This window comes from Lissotriton helveticus, chromosome 1_1 (genome assembly GCF_964261635.1).
Source record: "Lissotriton helveticus chromosome 1_1, aLisHel1.1, whole genome shotgun sequence".
Lineage (NCBI taxonomy): Eukaryota > Metazoa > Chordata > Amphibia > Caudata > Salamandridae > Lissotriton > Lissotriton helveticus.
In genome coordinates this window covers 890,707,737-890,728,620 of record NC_136057.1, presented here as the reverse complement: position 1 = coordinate 890,728,620, position 20,884 = coordinate 890,707,737, and the positions used below count along the sequence as shown (strand labels likewise).

The 20,884-nt window shown below is 45.8% G+C and overlaps 1 protein-coding gene across 2 annotated transcripts in view; it reads left to right on the top strand.

Moving 5' to 3' along the window:
- Positions 1 to 20,884, top strand: part of SCAF11 (SR-related CTD associated factor 11) — an 864,597-nt gene that overhangs the window by 790,074 nt on the left and 53,639 nt on the right. Inside the window, exons 16-18 of one of the 2 annotated variants that reach the window (XR_013607094.1) lie at positions 11,003 to 11,174; positions 11,681 to 11,858; positions 12,352 to 12,570. Coding sequence is in view for 1 of the 2 variants with exons in the window: in XM_078675739.1 (XP_078531865.1) it covers positions 11,003 to 11,171; positions 11,682 to 11,854; positions 12,352 to 12,570 (561 nt within the window). In the remaining variant the exon portion in view is untranslated. The remainder of the gene's footprint in view (positions 1 to 11,002; positions 11,175 to 11,680; positions 11,859 to 12,351; positions 12,571 to 20,884) is intronic. The other variant, XM_078675739.1, reaches the window with a different exon arrangement.

Below are 20,884 nucleotides of genomic sequence, written 5' to 3'. Positions count from 1 at the left end.
GCCTTACAACCCTAAAGCTAACAAAATAAAAATACAAATTTTAATACATTGGAAAAACCTTGGCTGAATTAAATATCCCCAAACCAATGTTTTCATTTAACAAGCATTGGAAATGCAATAGGTCTCGCACCATTAGAGTTAGTGCTTTTAGAATTGTTTATGGGTTTTTTTTGTAAATGTTTAGCATTTTTGTTTCCTGTAGCCAATGCTAAAGTATTACAAATAAAAAAAGCCATAAACATTTCTAAAAGCTCTAACTGAAATGGTCTGAGAACTATTGCACTGTGAGTGTGAGTGAGGGTGAGGGTGAGTGAGGGTGAGGGTGAGTGTGAGTGAGGGTGAGTGAGAGTGAGGGTGAGTGAGAGTGAGGGTGAGTGAGGTTGAGGGGGTGAGGGTGAGTGAGGGTGAGTGAGGGTGAGTGAGGGTGAGTGAGGGTGAGGGGTTGAGGGTGAGGGGTTGAGGGTGAGTGAGGTGTTGAGGGTGAGTGAGGGTGAGGGTGAGTGAGGGGTTTTGGGTGAGTGAGGGTGAGGGGGAGTAGTTGAGGCTGAGTAAGAGTGAGGGTGAGTGAGGGGTTGAGGGTGAGGGGTTGAGGGTGAGGGTGAGGGGTTGAGGGTGAGTGAGGGTGAGGGTGAGTGAGGGTGAGGGGTTGAGGGTGAGTGAGAGTGAGGGTGGGTGAGGGGTTGAGGGTGAGGGGTTGAGGGTGAGTGAGGGGTTGAGGGTGAGTGAGGTTGAGGGGGAGGGGTTGAGGGTGAGTGAGTGAGAGTGAGGGGTTGAGGGTGAGTGGGTGAGGGGTTGAGGGTGAGTGAGGGTTTGAGGGTGAGGTGTTGAGGGTGAGGGGTTGGCGATTCTAAGGTGGCCCCTTACTGCAAAACTGGTTGCGGAAATCCTGGTGCATGAGCTGGACTGCTGCTGGGGCGCATTGGTGCTGTTACAAGGGTGTAAGTGCAGCAAAATCACCCGATTGAGCGCTGGGCGCTGCGCATCTAAAATGACGGCAGCGCACTGAGGGGGAGACTTCCACCGGCTGCGGCAACGGGAGATGTGCACTCTGTTTGTGAGCGGCTGGGAGGCGATTCGGCGTGCAGACTCACAGCGGAAAACTGCGGAGGCGGCAGTCCTGGGGGAGAAGTCTGGAGGGCGAGATCGCCTTAACCTTCCTGTGGTGCACTACGCTCCCAAGATGGCAGTTATGGGATGCGGGCGGAGGCCTGATGCCGACGAAGGTGAGAGGCAGACCGAGGCGGTGAGGCGAGGAGGTGCTGAATGCTGGAGTTTCTTTGTAGCTCGGGACCTGGTTCAAGCAGCTGTAGGGACCACCAGCAACCAGGTTTGATGTCCTTGCGTGGCAGGCCGCGTTGTTTGGGGGAGCACGTTTGGGTGAGGTGGCGAGCCTGCGAGTATATTGAAGTTACAGTAGGAGAACGGGTGCGTTTGCCTGTGCTGGATTTTATTCATGCAGTCAGGATTAGCACGGTCGGGCAACTCATGTGTGGGATAAGAGAAGGGCGATCCAGCACCGGGCTAAGGGGGAGCGTGGCAATTACAGCACCGGGCTAACGAGGACAGATCCAGCACCGGGCTATGGCAGAGGAGATCCTCCGGACCGGGCGGGGTAAAGAAAAGGGGAGCCAGCAAGAGGATAAATAAACGGAGACCTCGCAAAACCGAGTTAAAAAGGGGAGAACGATATATCAAGCACTGGAGGTAAAAAGGGGGAAACATCGCGAAGGTTAAAAGGGTAAGATTTAGTAAAAGCGGTGCAAGTTTGAGTAAGAATAGATCATCCAGGGCAGCTAAAGGAAACAAGACGGAGGGAAGAGAGGGGAGGGGGGAGGAGAAATGCGTCTCGGCCGGAGCAGGGAGAGCGGGCTTTGGAATGTAATTGACACGGCCGGCCGGTCGTGAAACTGAAAGCATGGCCGGCCGGCCGTGAAAGCCTTTGATGCGGCAGGGGAAATGCGAGACGGCGGGAAGGGGAGGGGGCGGAGCGGGTAAACAAAGACGGACGTGCACGCGCTTTTAAGCTCAATGCGCATGCGCATTGAGCTTAAAAGTCACGGGCACTGCAAGGAATCGCCACGATTCCTTGCAGTGTGGATAAAGAGTGGATAAGTCCCAATACTCTCGCTTGCTCGATGCGCATGCGCATCGACAGGCGAGACCTAAAAAGGGAACAAATCTGCATCAGACCCCTAGTACAAGTCTGTAGGACCATTGAAAAAACTAAATGGTTGCCTCAGATGTTGGGACTGCTACCGGTCACTTTGTGTCAGAATTGTTCTGAGTTTGAGTCTCCTGTTCCAACATGGTCATGACTTGTGTGATCACGTGACTTTCCTTTTCCCATTGGTGCATGCACGTGTTGTAGATAGCGTTTTGAATGCAACCGACCAAGTCGTTAGTTGTACATGAGATTCACGCCCCGTCGGTGTTGCAGCACATTATGTCTCCGCTTTGATCTGCAGGAAAGCGCTTTTGAATTTTTGACCACTTTGTTATCCTCCGCTATGCCAGGGATATAGCTTTATATATATTTGGGTTATATTTAGGCAATTTTGGAGCCTGCGAAACTGGCATCTGGAGTATGTCTTGCTCTCCCTGCTTATGCTGATTCCAGCCTGCCTTTCAGCGCCAGCCTCCATCGTGGCGAGAAGGCAAAATGCTTTCATGCTGATAACCTGTGGAATTTACAAGCTGCAGTATTTAAACCCTAAACTAGGCACTGCGGTAAGCCACACTCCGTCGCTTTCTCTGTCTTTCTATTTGATGGTGGCACCTTTCGGGACACTAACCTGCCTAAAATGGATATAGCATGTTAAACTTAACATGGTGTATGGGTGCTCTGGTAATTTGGTCTTATCTATCGATTGGCTCTAAATAGCACTAACATAAGTCACCTGGTTTCTCACTAATTGGCCTTGTGAGGGGCGCAGTCTGTTTCCCCTTCTTTGTGTCTCTGGCAGCATAGCTGATTTTTTAATGGCGATCTTAGTATTGGTTATTATTATACTTGGTAATTTTGGGGTGTCTACTAATGTACAAACCCAAAGAATTGATGGATGTATCTATGATATAAACTATATTCTCCAGTATTGAATCTTTCATAGATTCACATGCTTGTATCTTCCCCGTCATGGTGGGAGTCTCACGGTAACAGAATGACTATAGCAGTATCATAGAGTAAAACACTGCATAGAAAGTCCCATAGGGGACCATATTATTTGGTTGCCTAACCCTCTTTATTATTTGGACCAAAACTCAGCCAATCAGCTGCCAGCCCTGACATTACATTCCCCAACAGAGCCATCATACCTCAGATTTCCAACTGCCTTCGTGTGAAGAGGAGTCTCCCTGAGCTCTGCTCAGTTTAGTTCCTGTGAACTTTTCACCTTTTTCAACTGAAAGTTTCTTTCTGCTGGATTAAGGTACTGTGCTACTTACCCTATGGCTGAAGCTCTAAAAAGAGGCTTTTCAGGCCCTGCAGATCCTATGGAAAACCTAGACTATCCTCTGAGGATCCACATAAGGATTGTTTGTACTGTCTCCACCCTAAACATGTCCCTAAAGACTGCAAGCATTGTAGAACCTTCTCGGCTAAAACCTTGAGGGACAGAGAGGCACGTTTATTATTGTGGCTTCAAAAGAAGGCGGCCACATCAGATTCGGAATCTGAAGAAGAGGTTGATATTCAGTCTTCCAAGAAAAGAAAGTCTTCTGCTTCTGAGGAGAAAATACACACTAAAAAGCAAAAGACCAAAGAAAAAGAAGCTTCTTTACCTCTAACACCATTAAAAAGGTCTTCTGTTTCAAGGGAGGGGTCATCTGCACCCATCGACGGGAAGATCGGTGTCGCCGGCGTCCTCATCGACGCCGGCGGGAACGTTGTCGACGCAATTCGGATTATCGTCGATGTCATTTGCAACCTCGCTGCTTAGAATTGAGAAGAACTATCGGGCACCTGAATCCTCTCCTGCATGTTTAATTGGGCATCCACGGCCGGAGTCGGTGGTGATGCAGGCAGTTTCGATCCTCAGGTTCCTCGTATCAGCAGCAGACAAAAGGAAAACCATTGGCAAGAGTCAAGTCTCAACAGCCTAATAGAAGACAGTGACTTATTTCTTTTCGCATGTTATTCCTTCAAGAAATATTCCTCTTTGCAAAGGGGACCACTTGGCATCCCTGGACCTCTTAGATGCTTATTTTCACATTCCGATCCACATAAAACACAGAAAATGTCTTCGCTTCATGGTGGCCGGGCGCCACTACCAATTCAGAGTCTTGCCATTCGGTCTGATATCGGCCCCAAGGGTTTTTACGAAGTGTATGGCACCAGTGGCAGCTCACTTAAGGCTTCAAGGTCTCCAAGTCTTCCCGTATCTAGACGACTGGCTCATAACAGGTGCTTCGCTTCAGGAAACACAGCTCTCGCTGCAGTGTTGCATGGATCTCTTCAATAGTCTGGGTCTAAGAGTCAATCTGGAAAAGTCATGTCTTATCCCGTCGCAGTCTCTTCTGTTTCTGGGAGCCATGCTCCGCACAAGAGAAGCGAAAGCTTATCCATCAGAGGAACGCGTACAAAAGATAATAAATCTGGCTTCTCACCTTCAAACAAGAAAGTTCACTTCGGTGAGAATCTACAAGTCACTATTGGGATGATGTCTTCTTGTAACCCTTGGTTCCCAATTGCAGGCTGCACATGAGGCCTCTTCAAGAGCTTCAGTGGATTCAATCTCAAGGATCCTTCGAAGACAGAGTGTCTATCTCTCCTCAGATAAAAAAGGCCTTGTCATGGTGGACAATCAGAAAACACTTAACAAAAGACCTGCTATTCGAACCTCAGCGTTAGTTATGTAAGGATTACAGACGCATCTCTACAAGGTTGGGGGGCACATCTCCAAGAATTAGAAATACAATATCATTGGTCAGAAGGAGAAGCTCATCTTCACATCAACCTACTAGAGTTAAAGGCTGTGTTCTTGGGATTACAAGCGTTTCTACCCAGGATCAGAGGTTCCACGGTTCTGGTCAGGACCGACAGTACGACTACCATGTTTTACCTACTAAAACAAGGGGGTACAAGGTCGGAACTTCTCTCAAAACAAGCGCAAGAAAATTGTAGGTGGTTGCTACTCCACAACATCTCGCTGCAAGTTCAGCACATTCCGGGGGTGAACAACACAAGAGCAGATGCCCTGAGCAGATCTCCAAATGTTTCTCACGAGTGGGAATTACATGAAGATCAGCTTCTCCATGTCTTTCGCCTATGGGGGACCCGTTCACTGGATCTTTTTGCGACAGTTCACAACTCAAAATGCAAGCACTTCGCAAGCAGATTCCATCAGACAGGATCAGGGGGCAATGCACTTCAAATGTGTTGGACAGGGATGTTCGCATATGCCTTCCCTCCATTCCCTCTAGTTTCAAAAGTGATTCTGAAAATGAAATCGGAACCGTGCCAATTAGTTCTCATAGCTCCAGCATGGCCGAGACCAGCTTGGTTCTCCGATCTCCTCAAGCTGTCAGTGGCACCCAGGATTCAGTTCCCATCCTCTCAGAACCTGATTTCCATGAACAAAGGTCAAATTCTCCATCAAAATTTTAAATCGCTCAATTTAGCGGCATGGAACCTCATGAGCATGAATTTCAATCTTTGAATATTTCTCAGGAATGCCGAGATATTCTTTCCAAATCACGGGCAATCTCTACAAACAAGACCTATACGGCAAAATGGAGGAGGTTTTGTCAATGGTGCGCTTCCCAAAATCTTCACCCTTTAATATCTCTTCAGAACAAATCCTGCCTTATCTTTTGCATTTGGCTAAAGCGAATCTTTCACATGCTTCTATAAAGGTACATTTGGCAGCTATGTAAGATATAGAAGAGATCCTAACCGTCCATCTCTCTGGTCTCAAAGAGTGATAAAAGAATTTCTCAAGTGACTTTTCAGAACGTTTCCCCCAGTTCTCCATCCAACAGTCTCATTGCAGCCTAATACGATTCTGGCACAGCTCATGAAGTATCCTTTCGAACCGATACATAAAGCGGATTTACAATTTCTCTCATGGAAGACGGCCTTACTTTTAGCTCTCACTTCAGCAAGGAGAGTAAGCGAAATTCAGGCTTTCTCGATTTCTGAACCTTTCCTCCAATTTCGTCCTGACAAGGTTATTTTGAGGACAAATCCGAAGTTAATTCCTAAGGTTCCCTCTATATTTCATCTCAACAAACCTGTGGTGTTACCTACGTATTTTAAAGATCCTTAGTCGTCTGCGGAACGATCTCTACATTCTCTAGACATCAAAAGGTGTCTAAAGTTCTACATTGACAGAACGCAGTCATTCAGAAAAACAAACCAGCTTTTTGTAGCATTTTCTGGTCCAAGAAAAGGTTTGGCACTTTCCGGATCTAGTATTTTTAGATGGATTTCTTCGGCTATCTCTCTGTGCCATGACAAAGCTGGTAATCCTCTTCAATCCAGAGTTCATGCACATTCCACCAGAAAGATGGCAACTTCTACGGCCCTTTTTGCAGGAGTGTCACTGCCAGACATTTGCAGAGCAGCAACGTGGAAGAATGTGCACACTTTTACTAGACACTATAGTCTAGATACAGCATGGCGAAATTACGCAGCAGTGGGACAAGCAGTTCTACGCCATTTATTTCAATAAGGTACTGTTCAAGAGTATATATTTAATTTTATATATATATATCTATATATATCTAGATATATATATATATATCTTCCCAAAACAATGCCCTTGCATTTAAAAGACGCACTCCTCCACAAACCTTTAATTCAAAGGAACAGGCGTGCAATTCCGATTGTTTTGTCCTTCTGCCTGACGCGTTTCAGAGCATTAATGCTCTTTCCTCAGAGGCAGTTTGAATGCACACGAGTTTTCAGCTCCCACAGTTCCCTGCGTGATAATGCATTTTTATAGGCCTCCGGTTTGCATGTTCTTATTGAATCCATTTTGGTGCACGCTGGAACTTGTGGTATAATTCTATTTAATCTTTCCTCCAGTGGATGTGCGTGCATTACAAACTCTTTCAAGGACCGATAATAGCCCTCCAGTGGGCCTCAGAATTTCAATCCTGTTCCAGCAATCAGAAACCAGCTGCGCCATCTGTGAATTCCCGAACAGTTCAGGTAAGACGGTCCCATTAACTTTGAAAGGGCTTTGCGAACGTTTCACGGCAGGACCGGCCATGTGTAAATCTTCTCTTTTAACCCCTTAATTGCTGCCGTCGGCCAACGGTCGTCACGGCCACTACCTCCCCAGTGCTGCGCACGACCGTTGGACGTCCATTCAGCACTAGTTCCAATGGACAGCGCAGCACTGGGGAGGTCTATTTACAACGCTTTAAAGGGGTTAAAATGCAAAGGCATTGTTTTGGTTTTGGTTCTATCCTGAGCAACGCTCCTTGTAGTAAGTACTGCTCTCTATTCTGATACAAGCATGTGAATCTATGAAAGATTCAATACTGGAGAAAAAACTAGTTTCTTATCTGTACACTATGGTACTCCAGTATTATCTTTCATAGATTCACATGCAGCCCTCCCACCTCCCTGTTACTCAGGTAGACCTCTTATCCTTGGCTCTCACTCGGGGCCTGAAATCTGAGGTATAAAGGGTCTGCTGGGGAGTGTGATGTCAGGGCTGGCAGCTGATTGGCTGAGTTTTGGTCCAAATAATGAGGAGGTTTGGCAACTAAATATTATGGTCCCCTATGGGACATTCTATGCAGTGTTTTACTCTATGATACTGCTATAGTCATTCTCTTACTGTGAGACTTCCACCATGACAACTGGGAAGATACAAGCATGTGAATCTATGAAAGATAATACTGGAGAACCATAGTTTACAGGTAAGTAACTAGTTTTTTGTGGATTTGATATTTATTATTTTTTCAGAATTCACTCTCCTTGACTTCCTGTGTCCTGAGGAGGCCTTTTAATCATAGTGGCTAAATCGTGTCAACTTTTCTTGTTGGAATGAGTCCAATGGAGCTTAATTCCCTTAAGATTAAAATAGCAATAGGAGGAATTTGAAAGTTCTTTTGACCCTTTACTTATTGTGCAGAAAGGACTATTTTTCAGGTGGATTGAATAACCATCTTTGTTTTCATAATAACAGGAGGAAGTTATTACACTTTGAAGTACATATATATATATATATATATATATATATATATATATATATATATATATATATATATATATAATATTGATTGCATAAAGGAGTGCATATAAATGGCACGAATTTTAATATGCAATATACAAATATTTTTTTGAATGTATTGTTTGTTTTGCCCGATAACCTGTATATAGGATTGCAGTTTGGTGGTATAAATACAAAAGGGTTGGCATTGTGTAATATATTTAATGATTGAGATTAAAAGAAATGCATATTCCTTAATTCATTTTCTCATTGAGTTGTATGCCTTGGATATTCACTAGATATTAGTTTATAGTTCTAGTCCAGGCACTAGGTAGGTATATGGGCAAACCCTTTGTTTGAAACGTTTTTTTAAGAACTTTCTTTTTTCCGGTTTTACACACGTTCCCAACGTTGTAGTTAGTAGCTGACAATGGCTGGCAAGGCAAGGAAGCATATACACGCTATGCACATTATTATCATGACAAATACCGTTCGGGGACCATACATCACTCCACAGTATCTTTGTCAGTACTTTCATCGGACACCATCTCAGAATCAGGATCTGATAGAGAGGCACAGAGATCTCTCCATTTGGCCAGGTTGTTGCCGCCTTTTTATCCGGCCTATTATGAACATGTGTGACTCTTCAGACAAAGGCCTACTCCATCACATCTTTCAGGTGCTCTCTACCCCTTCCATGTTATGGCTACCCTCCATCTGGCTAAGACCAACACTAAACATATTTATAGGGCACAGGCTTTCCCACAAGACAAGCCAAGAAGCAAACACTCATAAAAATATAAATATGTGCACCAATATTGCTTGAAAAACAATATACAGCCCTTCTTACAGTAGCCAAATGAAGATTCTAACTCCTCTTTGGGATTGTCTGAGGGAGTAATGGCCCCAAAGCCCTTGCCTACCATGTTAATCGGTGAGATTCCTTGCAACACAATACCGGTTTGTAGACTTCAGAGCTGTGTAATAATAATCCACCTTAAAAGTATTTTGGCTTTAACATATCTTTTTACAGTAAGTACATCAAGCCTAATGTATTTGTGATAACCATCAGATTAAATCTATGGCATCTAACATTAATTTTCTCAAATAACCAATCAGAACTATAAGCTGTAGACTTACCTTGTCACCACAGCCAACTCAGTGCTTCTTCATTAAACATAAGCTTTCCCACAGGATAACTATCAGGCATTTATTCCGAACATAAGAACTAAGTACAAAATTACTGTTGCCAAAAGAATATACAACCCCTTCTAAGAGGGTTTTACAATGACTGTAAAAGTGCAGATTTTCTGTCCCCATGATTTGTGACACAGGTGATAGCCTTTAATACAGTGTAATAGAAGTCCCCTCTTTATAGACTTATTTTCTTTGACATACACTTGCCACACTAAATATGTTGGACAGAGTGTCTTTCTGGTAACCTTTCATAATAAACAGATCAGACATATACCCCCTGAAATAACATTCCGCAATGAACCAGTCACGCCTGTAGCCTTTATTATTTGCTTGTCACCATAACAAACTCTGACCTAGTGCATAGCGCAAAAGCTTTCTACAAGGCAACCATATGGCATACAGTCATAAAATTCCACATACGTACAGATTGACAGTGGGCCAAACATAAAACAGGTATTATCAACATGAAAACCTTTAAACTCCAGGAGTTTTCCATATGGGGTTGCGTGGGGCGGGCTGCAGCAAAACCCTTTCCTACTACTATAATCATTAAATCTGCATGTAACACAATACCTGTCTACAGTCTTTAACAAAGTGTTAGAGCAATCCACCCTTAAAGGCCCATTGGCCTTAGCATATGCTTTTCACAAAAAGTCAGACGACCTGCTTTTGTTGTAACCCCTCATAAACAACATATCTGACCTACAGCATCTGAACGAGCTTTTTGCAATGAATCAATTTGGCTTTTAGCCTTTGTCATTGGCTTGTCATCATAACCAACACAAGGCTAATGTATTGTTTAGAAGCTTTCCCAAACGGCAGCCATAAAATTGAAAATATGTACAAATTTACAGTTGGTTATACAATATACACCGCCGCCTAGGAAGGCCTAACAAAGATGATCATAGGGAAAATCTTCTACTCCCAGGGTCTGTCAGAGAAGCTACCCAACTAAAAATATTTTGTACTATGGTAATCTTTGAGAGTCCATGTAACGGAGTACTGTTTTGTACGCTTTAACACACTGTTGTATCAACTCACCCTTAAATGCCTTTTAGCTGTATCATATGCTTCTCAGTTTCTACATCAAGCCTACCGCCTTTGTCCTACATTTTCATAGTCAATATATCGAGCATATAGCTTTTATCATTGTCTTGTCTCCATAACAAAGTCGCATTAAGGGTAAGTTTTACCACAAACCAAGACGTCGCAGCACAAAACATCTGGCCAATGAAATGCTGTACTCAAGCCATCTACATGGGGCTTAAATGCAATGTGGGTAAAATATTAAGTTCAAATAGTTTAAGTCAATAAATATTTCTACATCTGGCTTAATAATCAGGATTTTTCCAACTTGTGTCTTGGGAGGATACGCATGTTGGTAAACGGTTATTGAAGGTAACAGACTTTCCCCCACTTTCTCTTCATATATTTGCACATTACAGACTTTCAGTTTTGAAATGTATAATTCCCATGTTAAGTGTTGCATAAGCATACAGTTAATGAAACTATTTTGAGATCCTGATGTTATTAATTCATTTTTCTTTTACTTTTTTGCATTCAAATGACATTAAAATGTATTCATTGCAAAGTTTTGGTACATTTTGTTTTATTTATTTATTTATTTGTTACACAAAAAATAGGTTACTTCTACTGCTCCTCATTCTGGCAATGCCAAGAACATGTCAAACTTGCCACCACCAGCGCCTCCAGTTGGAAGTAAAGGAAATGTTCGAGGACCAACTTCTAGCAATGTATCTTCAGCAAATCACAGCAACCCTCCCCCTGTGGCTATTGTCGCAGGACACAAGGAAAGTATAGTATAGCAATGGAAACATTGTTCTGAAGAATGATGTCCAAAGGTTTATGTATTTCAAGAGAGTTACCTGGACCTGTGATGGAGCATTGTGTTACCAATTGATGCAGAGGGACTCCGCCAGTTTTCAGGCCACTAATTACAATAGTTGCCTGTTTACTAATTAGCTTTCTTATGCATGTTGTTTCGTACACTGAAATGTGCAACCAGGCCTATTATTTACTTACATCTGCTCTTTTGACAGTCTGTCCTTCCATGGTGACAATCCGTTTTTACATAGTTAAAGCTTTATTAACTGTTAGTCTGCCCATTTGTTTGCATGTTTAATATCTAATGTTAATGCGTGTTCCAAACTATTTAATGCATAATTTAATTAAAAGAAATATTCATTTTCATATGAAAATGTTTGCTACCTAACTCAAATTATAAAGCTTACACTTTGCTATTTGCATTGAAAAAATAAATAAAACAAAACATTAATGTATCTTTTTAAAATTCCCAACAGGTTAATAATCCTCCTCTGCATGTAAGCAATAACATGAGCACGTCACACGTGCCTCCTCCTCCACCAGCACCACCGGTGGGAAATAAGGGAGCGGTACAGGGACCAAGTTCTAGCAGTATGTCTGCATCAAGTCACAGCAAGCACATTATTTCATCTTTGGTGTCCGGGCAGAAGGAAAGTATTGTTGAATCAAGAAAGTCTTTAAATAACTTGTTTTTTAAATTTTGATATGGCGTTTAAAACAGTTGTTGAAATAGATTAAATAACTCCGTCAGTCTCTGGTCACTGGTGGGATAGTGTTCTAATAGTCACCAGATTGAACTCAATGTGGCTTTTGTGTATTTTTCTTGGCCTCCTTTCATGAGACCAGGGTCGTAATTGGTGGAAGTTTTCTCTTTATTGTACCCTTCCATGATCATCCCATGCTACAAACTCGGGGAATCTAGTACCAGCTATTGAATGACATGTCTGGAATATATGGATGTGCACTTTTTTGCATGAAAAATGTTGCTAATGCAAATAATTATTTTTAAACATTTTAAAAATAAAAATGTGAACCATAAGATGAAAGTAAAATAACCATCTTTTGTACACTGCGCTTGATATTAACACTGGCACAGATCAGTTTTAATTATAAGTAAAAAGTGACCTTCATATCTTTTTTAAAACAGATTCTTCATAATGCTCCACATATGAGCAACACCATGAAATTTTCAAATGCACCAACCCAATCTGGACCTACCGCTAAAGTAGCTACTGTTCAAGGGCCAAGTTCCAGTAACACTTCACATCAGAATACCAGCAAGCCCACAATTGTTGCTGCAAAAATGTCTGCACGGAAAGAAAGCATTGCTGTTGAAACCAGAGATGATGGCTACCAAGTAGACAAGGCAAGTTCTAACACACAACACACACACACTAGCGTAAAAAAGTGCAAATTTACCTAACTGTTAACTAGCATAAGCGTGTTTGTGATTTTTTAATTATTGGGCTAACACAGATTTAACTGAGAATGTATTAAAGAATGGTGTAGGGTGTCTGAATCTAGAATTTAGCCCAGTATTTAGATTTTTTGTATTGCTTTAATTGATGCGTCTATGTGAATTTTTTTGGGGGGTGGGGAATTAGACATCTAATTAAAAGTGCAATTACAACATTTCTTCATTTTCTTTTACATGGGGCTCTACCTGAGGACCTACGTTGTGCCCCTTTCTCCCACCTCTCCCTTGATAACATTGCACGTTTCTTCAATGTACTCGTCATTATGGCATCCTTGTTCCTTTCCCTGTTTTTTGTTAAGTTGGTGCTTATAGTAATATTACTGTTGTCTCGCCCTGCCAACAGAGTTAAGCACCTTAAGTAAATGTGTTTTAGGTCTCGCCTAGACAGCGTTGCGCTGTCTCTTCGAGATGTGCTGTATTCAGGTATGGACTTGAAGCTCCGCCCAGCTTTTCAGTCAACTCTTGTTACTGTCTTTTCTAAATGGTTGCTTTTGATTCATGAATAGACTAAGTAGTCCCTCCTATGTACCTCTTTTTGTACTTTTGTAAGGACTGGCCCTTTTACTTGTGCTGTTAATCTTTACTATTTTCTCAAAATACTTTCTCCTACCAGCTGTTGCAGGCAGGACACCCTCTCCTGCAAGCGTTTTTTTTTTTTTATACCAGGACACCCTCTCCTGCAAGCGTTTTTTTTTTTTTTATACCAGCGGGGCACGCCATATGTTTCACCGCTTCCAACACTCAAAAGAAGCGGCATGACGCAAAGAGCCATCATGTACATAAAACATTTTCTTCCCAGAACACGCTGTGTTTTATTTTTAACACGGCGCCCGTTTTTGGGAGTTTAAAAAAAATGCATAGCTCTCTCTATCTTTAACGCTGCGCCCGCTTTTACTACACAGGCGCACACATTTAACAATGGTGCCCGTGAATCGAAGCCCATCATCTCCTTCCCGCCCCCGGTGCGCGTTTAATGTTTCAGCACGGCGCCTGATTTTACTTTCAGAGCACAGGCCCACACATTTAACAATGGCGCCTGTGGCTTGCAGCCCCTCATCCGCATCCCGCCCCCAGGCACCGCGCTTAATGTTTCAGCATGATGCTCGCTTTCCCTTTCACAACACATGCGCGCACATCACAGACTGACAGGATGCTTCAAATCTCCCATTGGAGGGCTATGTCACACCTGCAGCCTTCTCCTAAAAATCCCAGTCACTGCGCTCCCCCCCCTCAGCCCGGCCACCATCTTTGGCAGTAGAGAGCAAGCTTTCTGTCCCGGACCGATAAAAAAAATCACGTCAGGTGACACCCGTGCAAGGTCTGCAGTGCAAAGCCTCGTAGGAACCAGAGGGTCGAGGGGAGGGCAAAGAGAGGGAGAGTAAGGGAGATTGTCTCCTTGGGAAGGGAACATGTTAGTGTGTATTGCCTAATGTTAGGGATGTGCTTACATTTGTGTGTCTTTGTATGTATGCATTTATTGCCTTCTTTGTGTGAGCACATATATTATTGCCTTCAGTCAGTGTGTATTTTTGGGTTATATGAGTGCACCTCTGTGTGTGTGTGTGTGTGTGTGTGTGCGCACGCGTGTCTGCGAGTGCTGCCAGACTGCGCTTGCATTTGTACTGAGAGTGTGTATCTTGGTGCGTGTTTGTATGTGCTGTTAATCATATTATCCAGTATTTGGGTGTCTTTCATAGATTCACATGCCTGAATCATTCCCCGTCGTCGAGACGGGAGCCTCCGGTATATAAAAAAGTAATGTCCTAGAGACATACATAGAAAAGAATAGGCCTAAGGGTCTCACCTTAGTAGCCTATCCACGTCCTTTTGCAGGAAGGACCAAACAGAGCAGGCCCCAAGGGTCCCACCTTGGTGGTCTATCTGAGTCCTTTTGTAAAAAGGACCAAATAAAGAAAAACAGCCAATCAGCTACTACCTCCTTCTAGAACCTTCCTGCCAGGAGCCCAAGTCTCTCAGATTTTCTACCGCACGTTGTGCTAGGGAGTCTCCACCTGAGTTCTCCTCAGGAATTTCTATTTTCTTCTCAAACAGCATTTATTGTCTTATAAAGTTATGTCTGATAGCCAGAAGAAGGGTCTTTTCCGGGCCTGTTCCAACTGCAGCAAGAAAAGACTTCATGTAGAGGATAAACATGAAACATGTTTATACTGCCTCTACCCTCACCATCAGGCAAAGGACTGCAAAATATGTCGGACCTTCTCCAACAAGACCCTCAAGGACCGAGAAGGTCGACTTCTGCTATGGCTCAACAGACTCAAGACCAAGACTGATGACTTGGTGTCGGAAGGTGAGAGTGTGTCTGGAGCGTCGCATTTTTCCTTGAAGAGGCCAAGGGTTTCTTCCCCTAGCCCCACAGACACCCCTCCTATGAAGACTTCTAAAAAGTCCTCAGAGGGCAAGCCATCCGTGTCTGGCAAGGACCTTCCTGTCCCCAGGAAGCAGCCGCTGGTCCCTACAACGACGACAGTGTCGATGGTTCATTCAGCGCAGAAAACTGTCTCGACGTCGACGACGACAGTGTCGACGACAACGGCATCGTCGGCTTCCTCCTCGATGACGAGGACGACGCCTTCATCGTCGACGAGTAGACCTACGCCGTCGACCATCCCGGTCACTCCCTCGACGAAGATGTCGACGACGACGAGACCATCGTCGAAGACACCGACGACGACGACACCGTCGACGAAAACAACGCCGTCGACGAAGTCTACCTCGTCGACGAGAAACATCCCGTCGACGGTGGGAAAGCCGTCGACGACGGGTACGCCGTCGACGCCGGGGACAATCCCGTCGACGAAAATGACGCCGATGAAGACACCGTCGTCGCAACCACCGTCGACGACGAGTAACTTACCATTGGCGAAAATACCAGCCGCAGCGCTGTCGATTCCAGCGTCGACGTCTTCAGGACCGTGGAAGGAGTCTGCACTCTTGTCACACGCCATGGATGCCTTTCCACCGCAAGTGAGCCATGTCACGGTGAAAATTACTAAACGGCCTATTACGCCACTTCAGACATCGCCCGGTAGGGTACAACAACTACCTCCGGCGTGTCTATTGCAAGGTCAGGAGTCGGACAAGGACTCCTTTACGCAGGCTACTAGTCCATCTGACCTGGTACTGAAATGCCAAACTACAGACGAGGAGCCGGAAGAGGAGGAAGACCTTGTACAACAACCGGTCCAACCTCCAACCCAGACACAGGTTACTCCTATGGTGTGTCTCCCCGCATCCATCGTCTCAGACCTGCAATTCCTCATAAAGGATTATAAGGAAAGGTTCCCGGAGAAACACTCCGCGCCTGCACTTCCAGCTGCACAGGCGCCAGCTCCTTCGTCTCGCCATAGGCCAGCTCCCCTGGTCATTGAAAAGACACAGGTACCAATTCAGGACGTTCCCTCCTCTGACGAAGAGGAGAGGGAACAGGAGAAAGGTGAAGTCGATGACGACCAGTCGGACCCAGATGCGGACCAGGACTATGTGGCACATTCTCCAGCCTCTCCGGATCCACAGACCTCGGAGTCTCCACCCGCAGACATCGGTGGATTCCACAACATCATTGAGCGGGCTGCTAAGAGGTTCCATATGTCCATGGAAACTCAGGAAACTGAATGCTTCCTTTATGATTTCAAGGAGTCCACTAAGAAGTCCACAAGGTCAATCCCTATCATTGACTTTATATGGAAGCAGGGCAAACAACTCATGCAAACTCCTGCTTCTATACAGGTGGTAGTGCCCAGGCTTGATAAAAAATACAAGGCCACCTCATCGGCACCTGCATGCCTGACAGGTCACCCCAAGGCAGATTCCGTGGTGACTCAAGCGGCGCAGAAGAACTCACGAAATCCTGCCTCGCCTCTGTCGACGCCACCTGACAAGGAGGGCAGGAAACTGAATGCCGTTGGCAAACGCTTCACTACCACGTCGGCCATGACAGTGAAAGTGGCTAATTCGATTGCACTATTGGGCCGTTACAATCGCCAACTCTGGGCGGACATTGCGCCCTATCTTTCGAATCTGCCGGAGGATCTCAGAGAGGAAGCACATTCACTTCTCTTAGAAGGCCAGACCTCTGCTTCAGAGCTCATCGACTGTGCTATTGATGCCGCCATGACTGGTTTCCGGCAACTGGCAGGGGCTGCAGTCCTGAGACGACAGGGTTGGCTCAAGGCCACCACTTTCCGCCAGGAGGTGCAAACCAGGATATTAGACATGCCTTACGATGGCCAGCACCTCTTTGGTGAACAGATCGACGCAGCCCTCACCACCATTAAAAAGGACACGGACACCGCCAAGGCTCTGGGTACTCTACAACTCCGGACCCAGTCCTTTCGTGGCAACAGGGGAAGAGGACAACCTGCGTACCGAGGTTCCTATCAAAATCGGTCTTCCTACTCATATTCACAGTCCAAGCCACCATTTCAACAGAGGCAAACACAACAGGGACGCCAGTCTTCCTACGGCAAATCCAATTACCGAGGAAAAGGCCAAAAACGACCTGCGGGCAACAGACAATGACTTGTCTTCCCGGCCAGCCCCTCCACCACTGCATTCTTTACGACTTGGAGGAAAGCTGTCATACTTCCTACAAAATTGGCAAACTATAACAACGGATCGGTGGGTACTCCAACTCATTCGATTTGGACATTCCCTAGAATTCACCTCAATTCCCCCAACGACATCACCTCGACATCGATCCCACAGACACCTACGATTACTTCTTCAGGAAATTGCTTCCATGCTAAAGAAGAGAGCGATAGAGAGAGTTCCACGGGCCCGCAAAGGACAAGGCTTTTACTCTCACTTCTTCCTAATCCACCAAAAAGGAAAGAAGTGGCGGCCAATCCTGGACCTCAGGGCACTCAACGTGTTCCTAAAGAAACAATCGTTCCGTATGGTGACTCTGCAAGAAATCCTTGGTCTTCTGGAGAAAGGGGACTTCATGACGTCCTTGGACCTTCAGGACGCCTACTACCATATACCTATTCTCAAAGGGCACAGGAAGTTCCTCAGGTTTGCGGTGGCAGGACAACACTACCAATTTCGCGTCCTTCCATTTGGCCTCAAATCTGCCCCGAGGATATTAACCAAATGCCTATCACCCGTGGCAGCATTCCTTCGTCAGCAAGGCCACCAGGTGTTTCCATACCTGGATGACTGGTTGGTGAAGGCACCGACAGCGGCCGCCGCAGCCTCATCCTCCAGCGCCTGTCTGGATATTTTCCACCGCCTGGGTCTGACCCTCAACACCGAGAAGTCGACTCTGGAACCCACCAAGGTCATCACGTTCCTTGGAGCGACTCTGGACACAGTGCGTGTCAAAGCTTTCCCCTCTCAGGAGAGAAAGGTCAAACTCATCTCCTTGGCCAAGGCAGTGGCTTCGAGGAGGACTCTACCGGTCCGCACGTTCAAGTCCCTCCTCGGCATGATGTCTTCATGCATATTGCTCATTCCCCACTGCCGCCTGAAAATGCGTCCACTCCAAGAGGAACTGACAAAGCAATGGACGCAAGCCACAGGTTCTTTCGAGGATCGCATACGAATCACTCGACCCATTATCAACCACTTGCAATGGTGGACATCACTCAACCATCTGTCAAAGGGTCTTCCGTTCCTGCTCCCAGCAGAACCACATGTAATAACTACGGACGCATCCCTGGAAGGTTGGGGAGCAGTCCTCCAGGAACTCCAGATCAACGGCAAATGGACGACACAGGAAACCAAGCTCCATATCAATCTGTTGGAGTTGAGAGCGGTCTTCCTGGCTCTACAGGCGTTTTTACCATGCATTCAACACTCCCCAGTGCTCGTCAGGACGGACAACACCACGACGATGCACTACCTGAACAAACAGGGGGGACGCGTTCGATCTCGTTATCTCGAGAATCGCAAAGAATCTGGAACTGGCTTCTGCAGCATGGAATAACGTTGAAGGCGGAGTATGTCCCGGGCAAGGACAACGTCTTAGCGGACGCACTGAGCAGGGAGAGATCTCCTTCCCACGAATGGGAACTGACACGGAGGTGCTGGACAGTATCTTCGAGGAGTGGGGCACTCCGAAAATAGACCTTTTCGCCACCAGGGAGAACGCCAAATGCCCAAGCTTCGCAAGCAGGCATCACCACTCAGGAACCCTCGGGAATGCATTTTCCATCGCATGGCGTAACGTATTTGCGTACGCCTTTCCGCCATTCCCACTGATACCCAGGGTTCTCAGGAAGATGAAATCAGAACCCTGCACTCTGATCCTGATTGCTCCGTCTTGGGCGAGGCAGCACTGGTTCACGGAGCTTCATCGCCTCTCTGCCCGGCCCCCTCTTCGCCTGCAGCAGTTTCCGGCCCTGATCACGATGTCCCAAGGCCAGGTCCTCCACCCGAATCTGAGCTCTCTGAAGTTGTCAGCCTGGCTCCTGAATACCGCAAATTCAGCCACCTGAACATCCCGCAGGAGTGCAGAGATGTCCTTGCGAAAGCTAGAGCTGACAGCACTAACAAAACCTACTCACTAAAATGGAAGCGATTCTGTTTCTGGTGTGTGGATCATGGTTTGCACCCCTTCCATGCCACTCCACAGCAGCTGCTGCCATACTTATTGCATCTTGCGGAATCAGGCCTTGCGCATGCATCCATCAAAGTACATCTAGCGGCGATTTCAAGGTTCACAAGGACGTCTACGGGTCATCTCTGTGGGCGGACAGACTCATCAAACAGTTCCTAAAAGGCCTATTCAGATCCTTTCCACGACCACGACCAATTCCTCCTTCGTGGCACCTCAATGTGGTTCTTCATCAACTAATGAAGCATCCCTTCGAACCCATCCATAAGGCGGAGATCAAGTTCCTCTCCTGGAAAACGGCCCTCCTCCTGGCGTTAACCTCTGCCAGAAGGGTCAGTGAGTTGCAGGCTCTCTCTATCCAAGATCCCTTTCTGCAATTCAGGGAAGACAGAGTCATTCTGAGGACTAACCCTCGTTTCATTCCAAAAGTCCCCTCGGACTTCCACCTTAACGAACCAGTGGTGCTTAGATCATTCTTCCCAAATCCTACCACTGCAGCCGAGAGAACACTGCATTCACTAGATCTGAAGAGATGTCTTAAATTCTACATTGACAAGACACAACACTTCCGGAAGTCATCCCAACTCTTTATTGCCTTTAGAAGACCACGGCTAGGCATGCCCCTGACAAAGCAGAGTATCTCTAGATGGATCTCTTCTGCGATCACATTTTGTCACGACAAGGCCGGACGGCCTTTAGACTCACGAGCCAAAGCTCATTCGACGAGAGCCATGTCCACGTCTGCGGCGCTGTTCGCCGGAGTGCCGATACTGGACATCTGCAGAGCGGCGACCTGGAAGTCCCCGCACACCTTCACCAGGCACTACTGCCTGGATACTGAGCTGATGAAGGATGCAGCAGTGGGCCGAGCAGTGCTTCGCCATCTATTCCAGTGAGGTGAGCCTTCCTACATCCCTCCATCCTTTCCTGGTATGCACATTCTCTGACTGTATTTATATGCCATTGCATTTTGTGATTTATAGTCACGTGATATGTATTATCTACATACTCATACCTGATGTTCCATACAGAATGTGCATAATGTATTGCTCGCTACTCTGATTCAGGCATGTGAATCTATGAAAGACACCCAAATACTGGATAAGAAATGCGTTACTTACCTGTAACTGCAGTTATCCAGTATTAGTGTCTTTCATAGATTCACATGCACCCTCCCGCCTCCCCTGGCAGGGCTCACCTTTCTCTCTAATGAGCTTACGCCTAACTAGCTTGGTGCGTACGAAAATCTGAGAGACTTGGGATCGTGGCAGGCAGGTTCTAGAAGGAGGTAGTAGCTGATTGGCTGTTTTTCTTTATTTGGTCCTTTTTACAAAAGGACCCAGATAGGCCACCAAGGTGGGACCCTTGGGGCCTGCTCTGTTTGGTCCTTCCTGCAAAAGGACGTGGATAGACTACTAAGGTGAGACCCTTAGGCCTATTCTTTTCTATGTATGTCTCTAGGACATTACTTTTTTATATACCGGAGGCTCCCGTCTCGACGACTGGGAATGATTCAGGCATGTGAATCTATGAAAGACACTAATACTGATAACTGCAGTTACAGGTAAGTAACGCATTTCTTCTGTGGGCATGCAGTGATAAGCGAGTCCTTCTACAAGGGCGGGA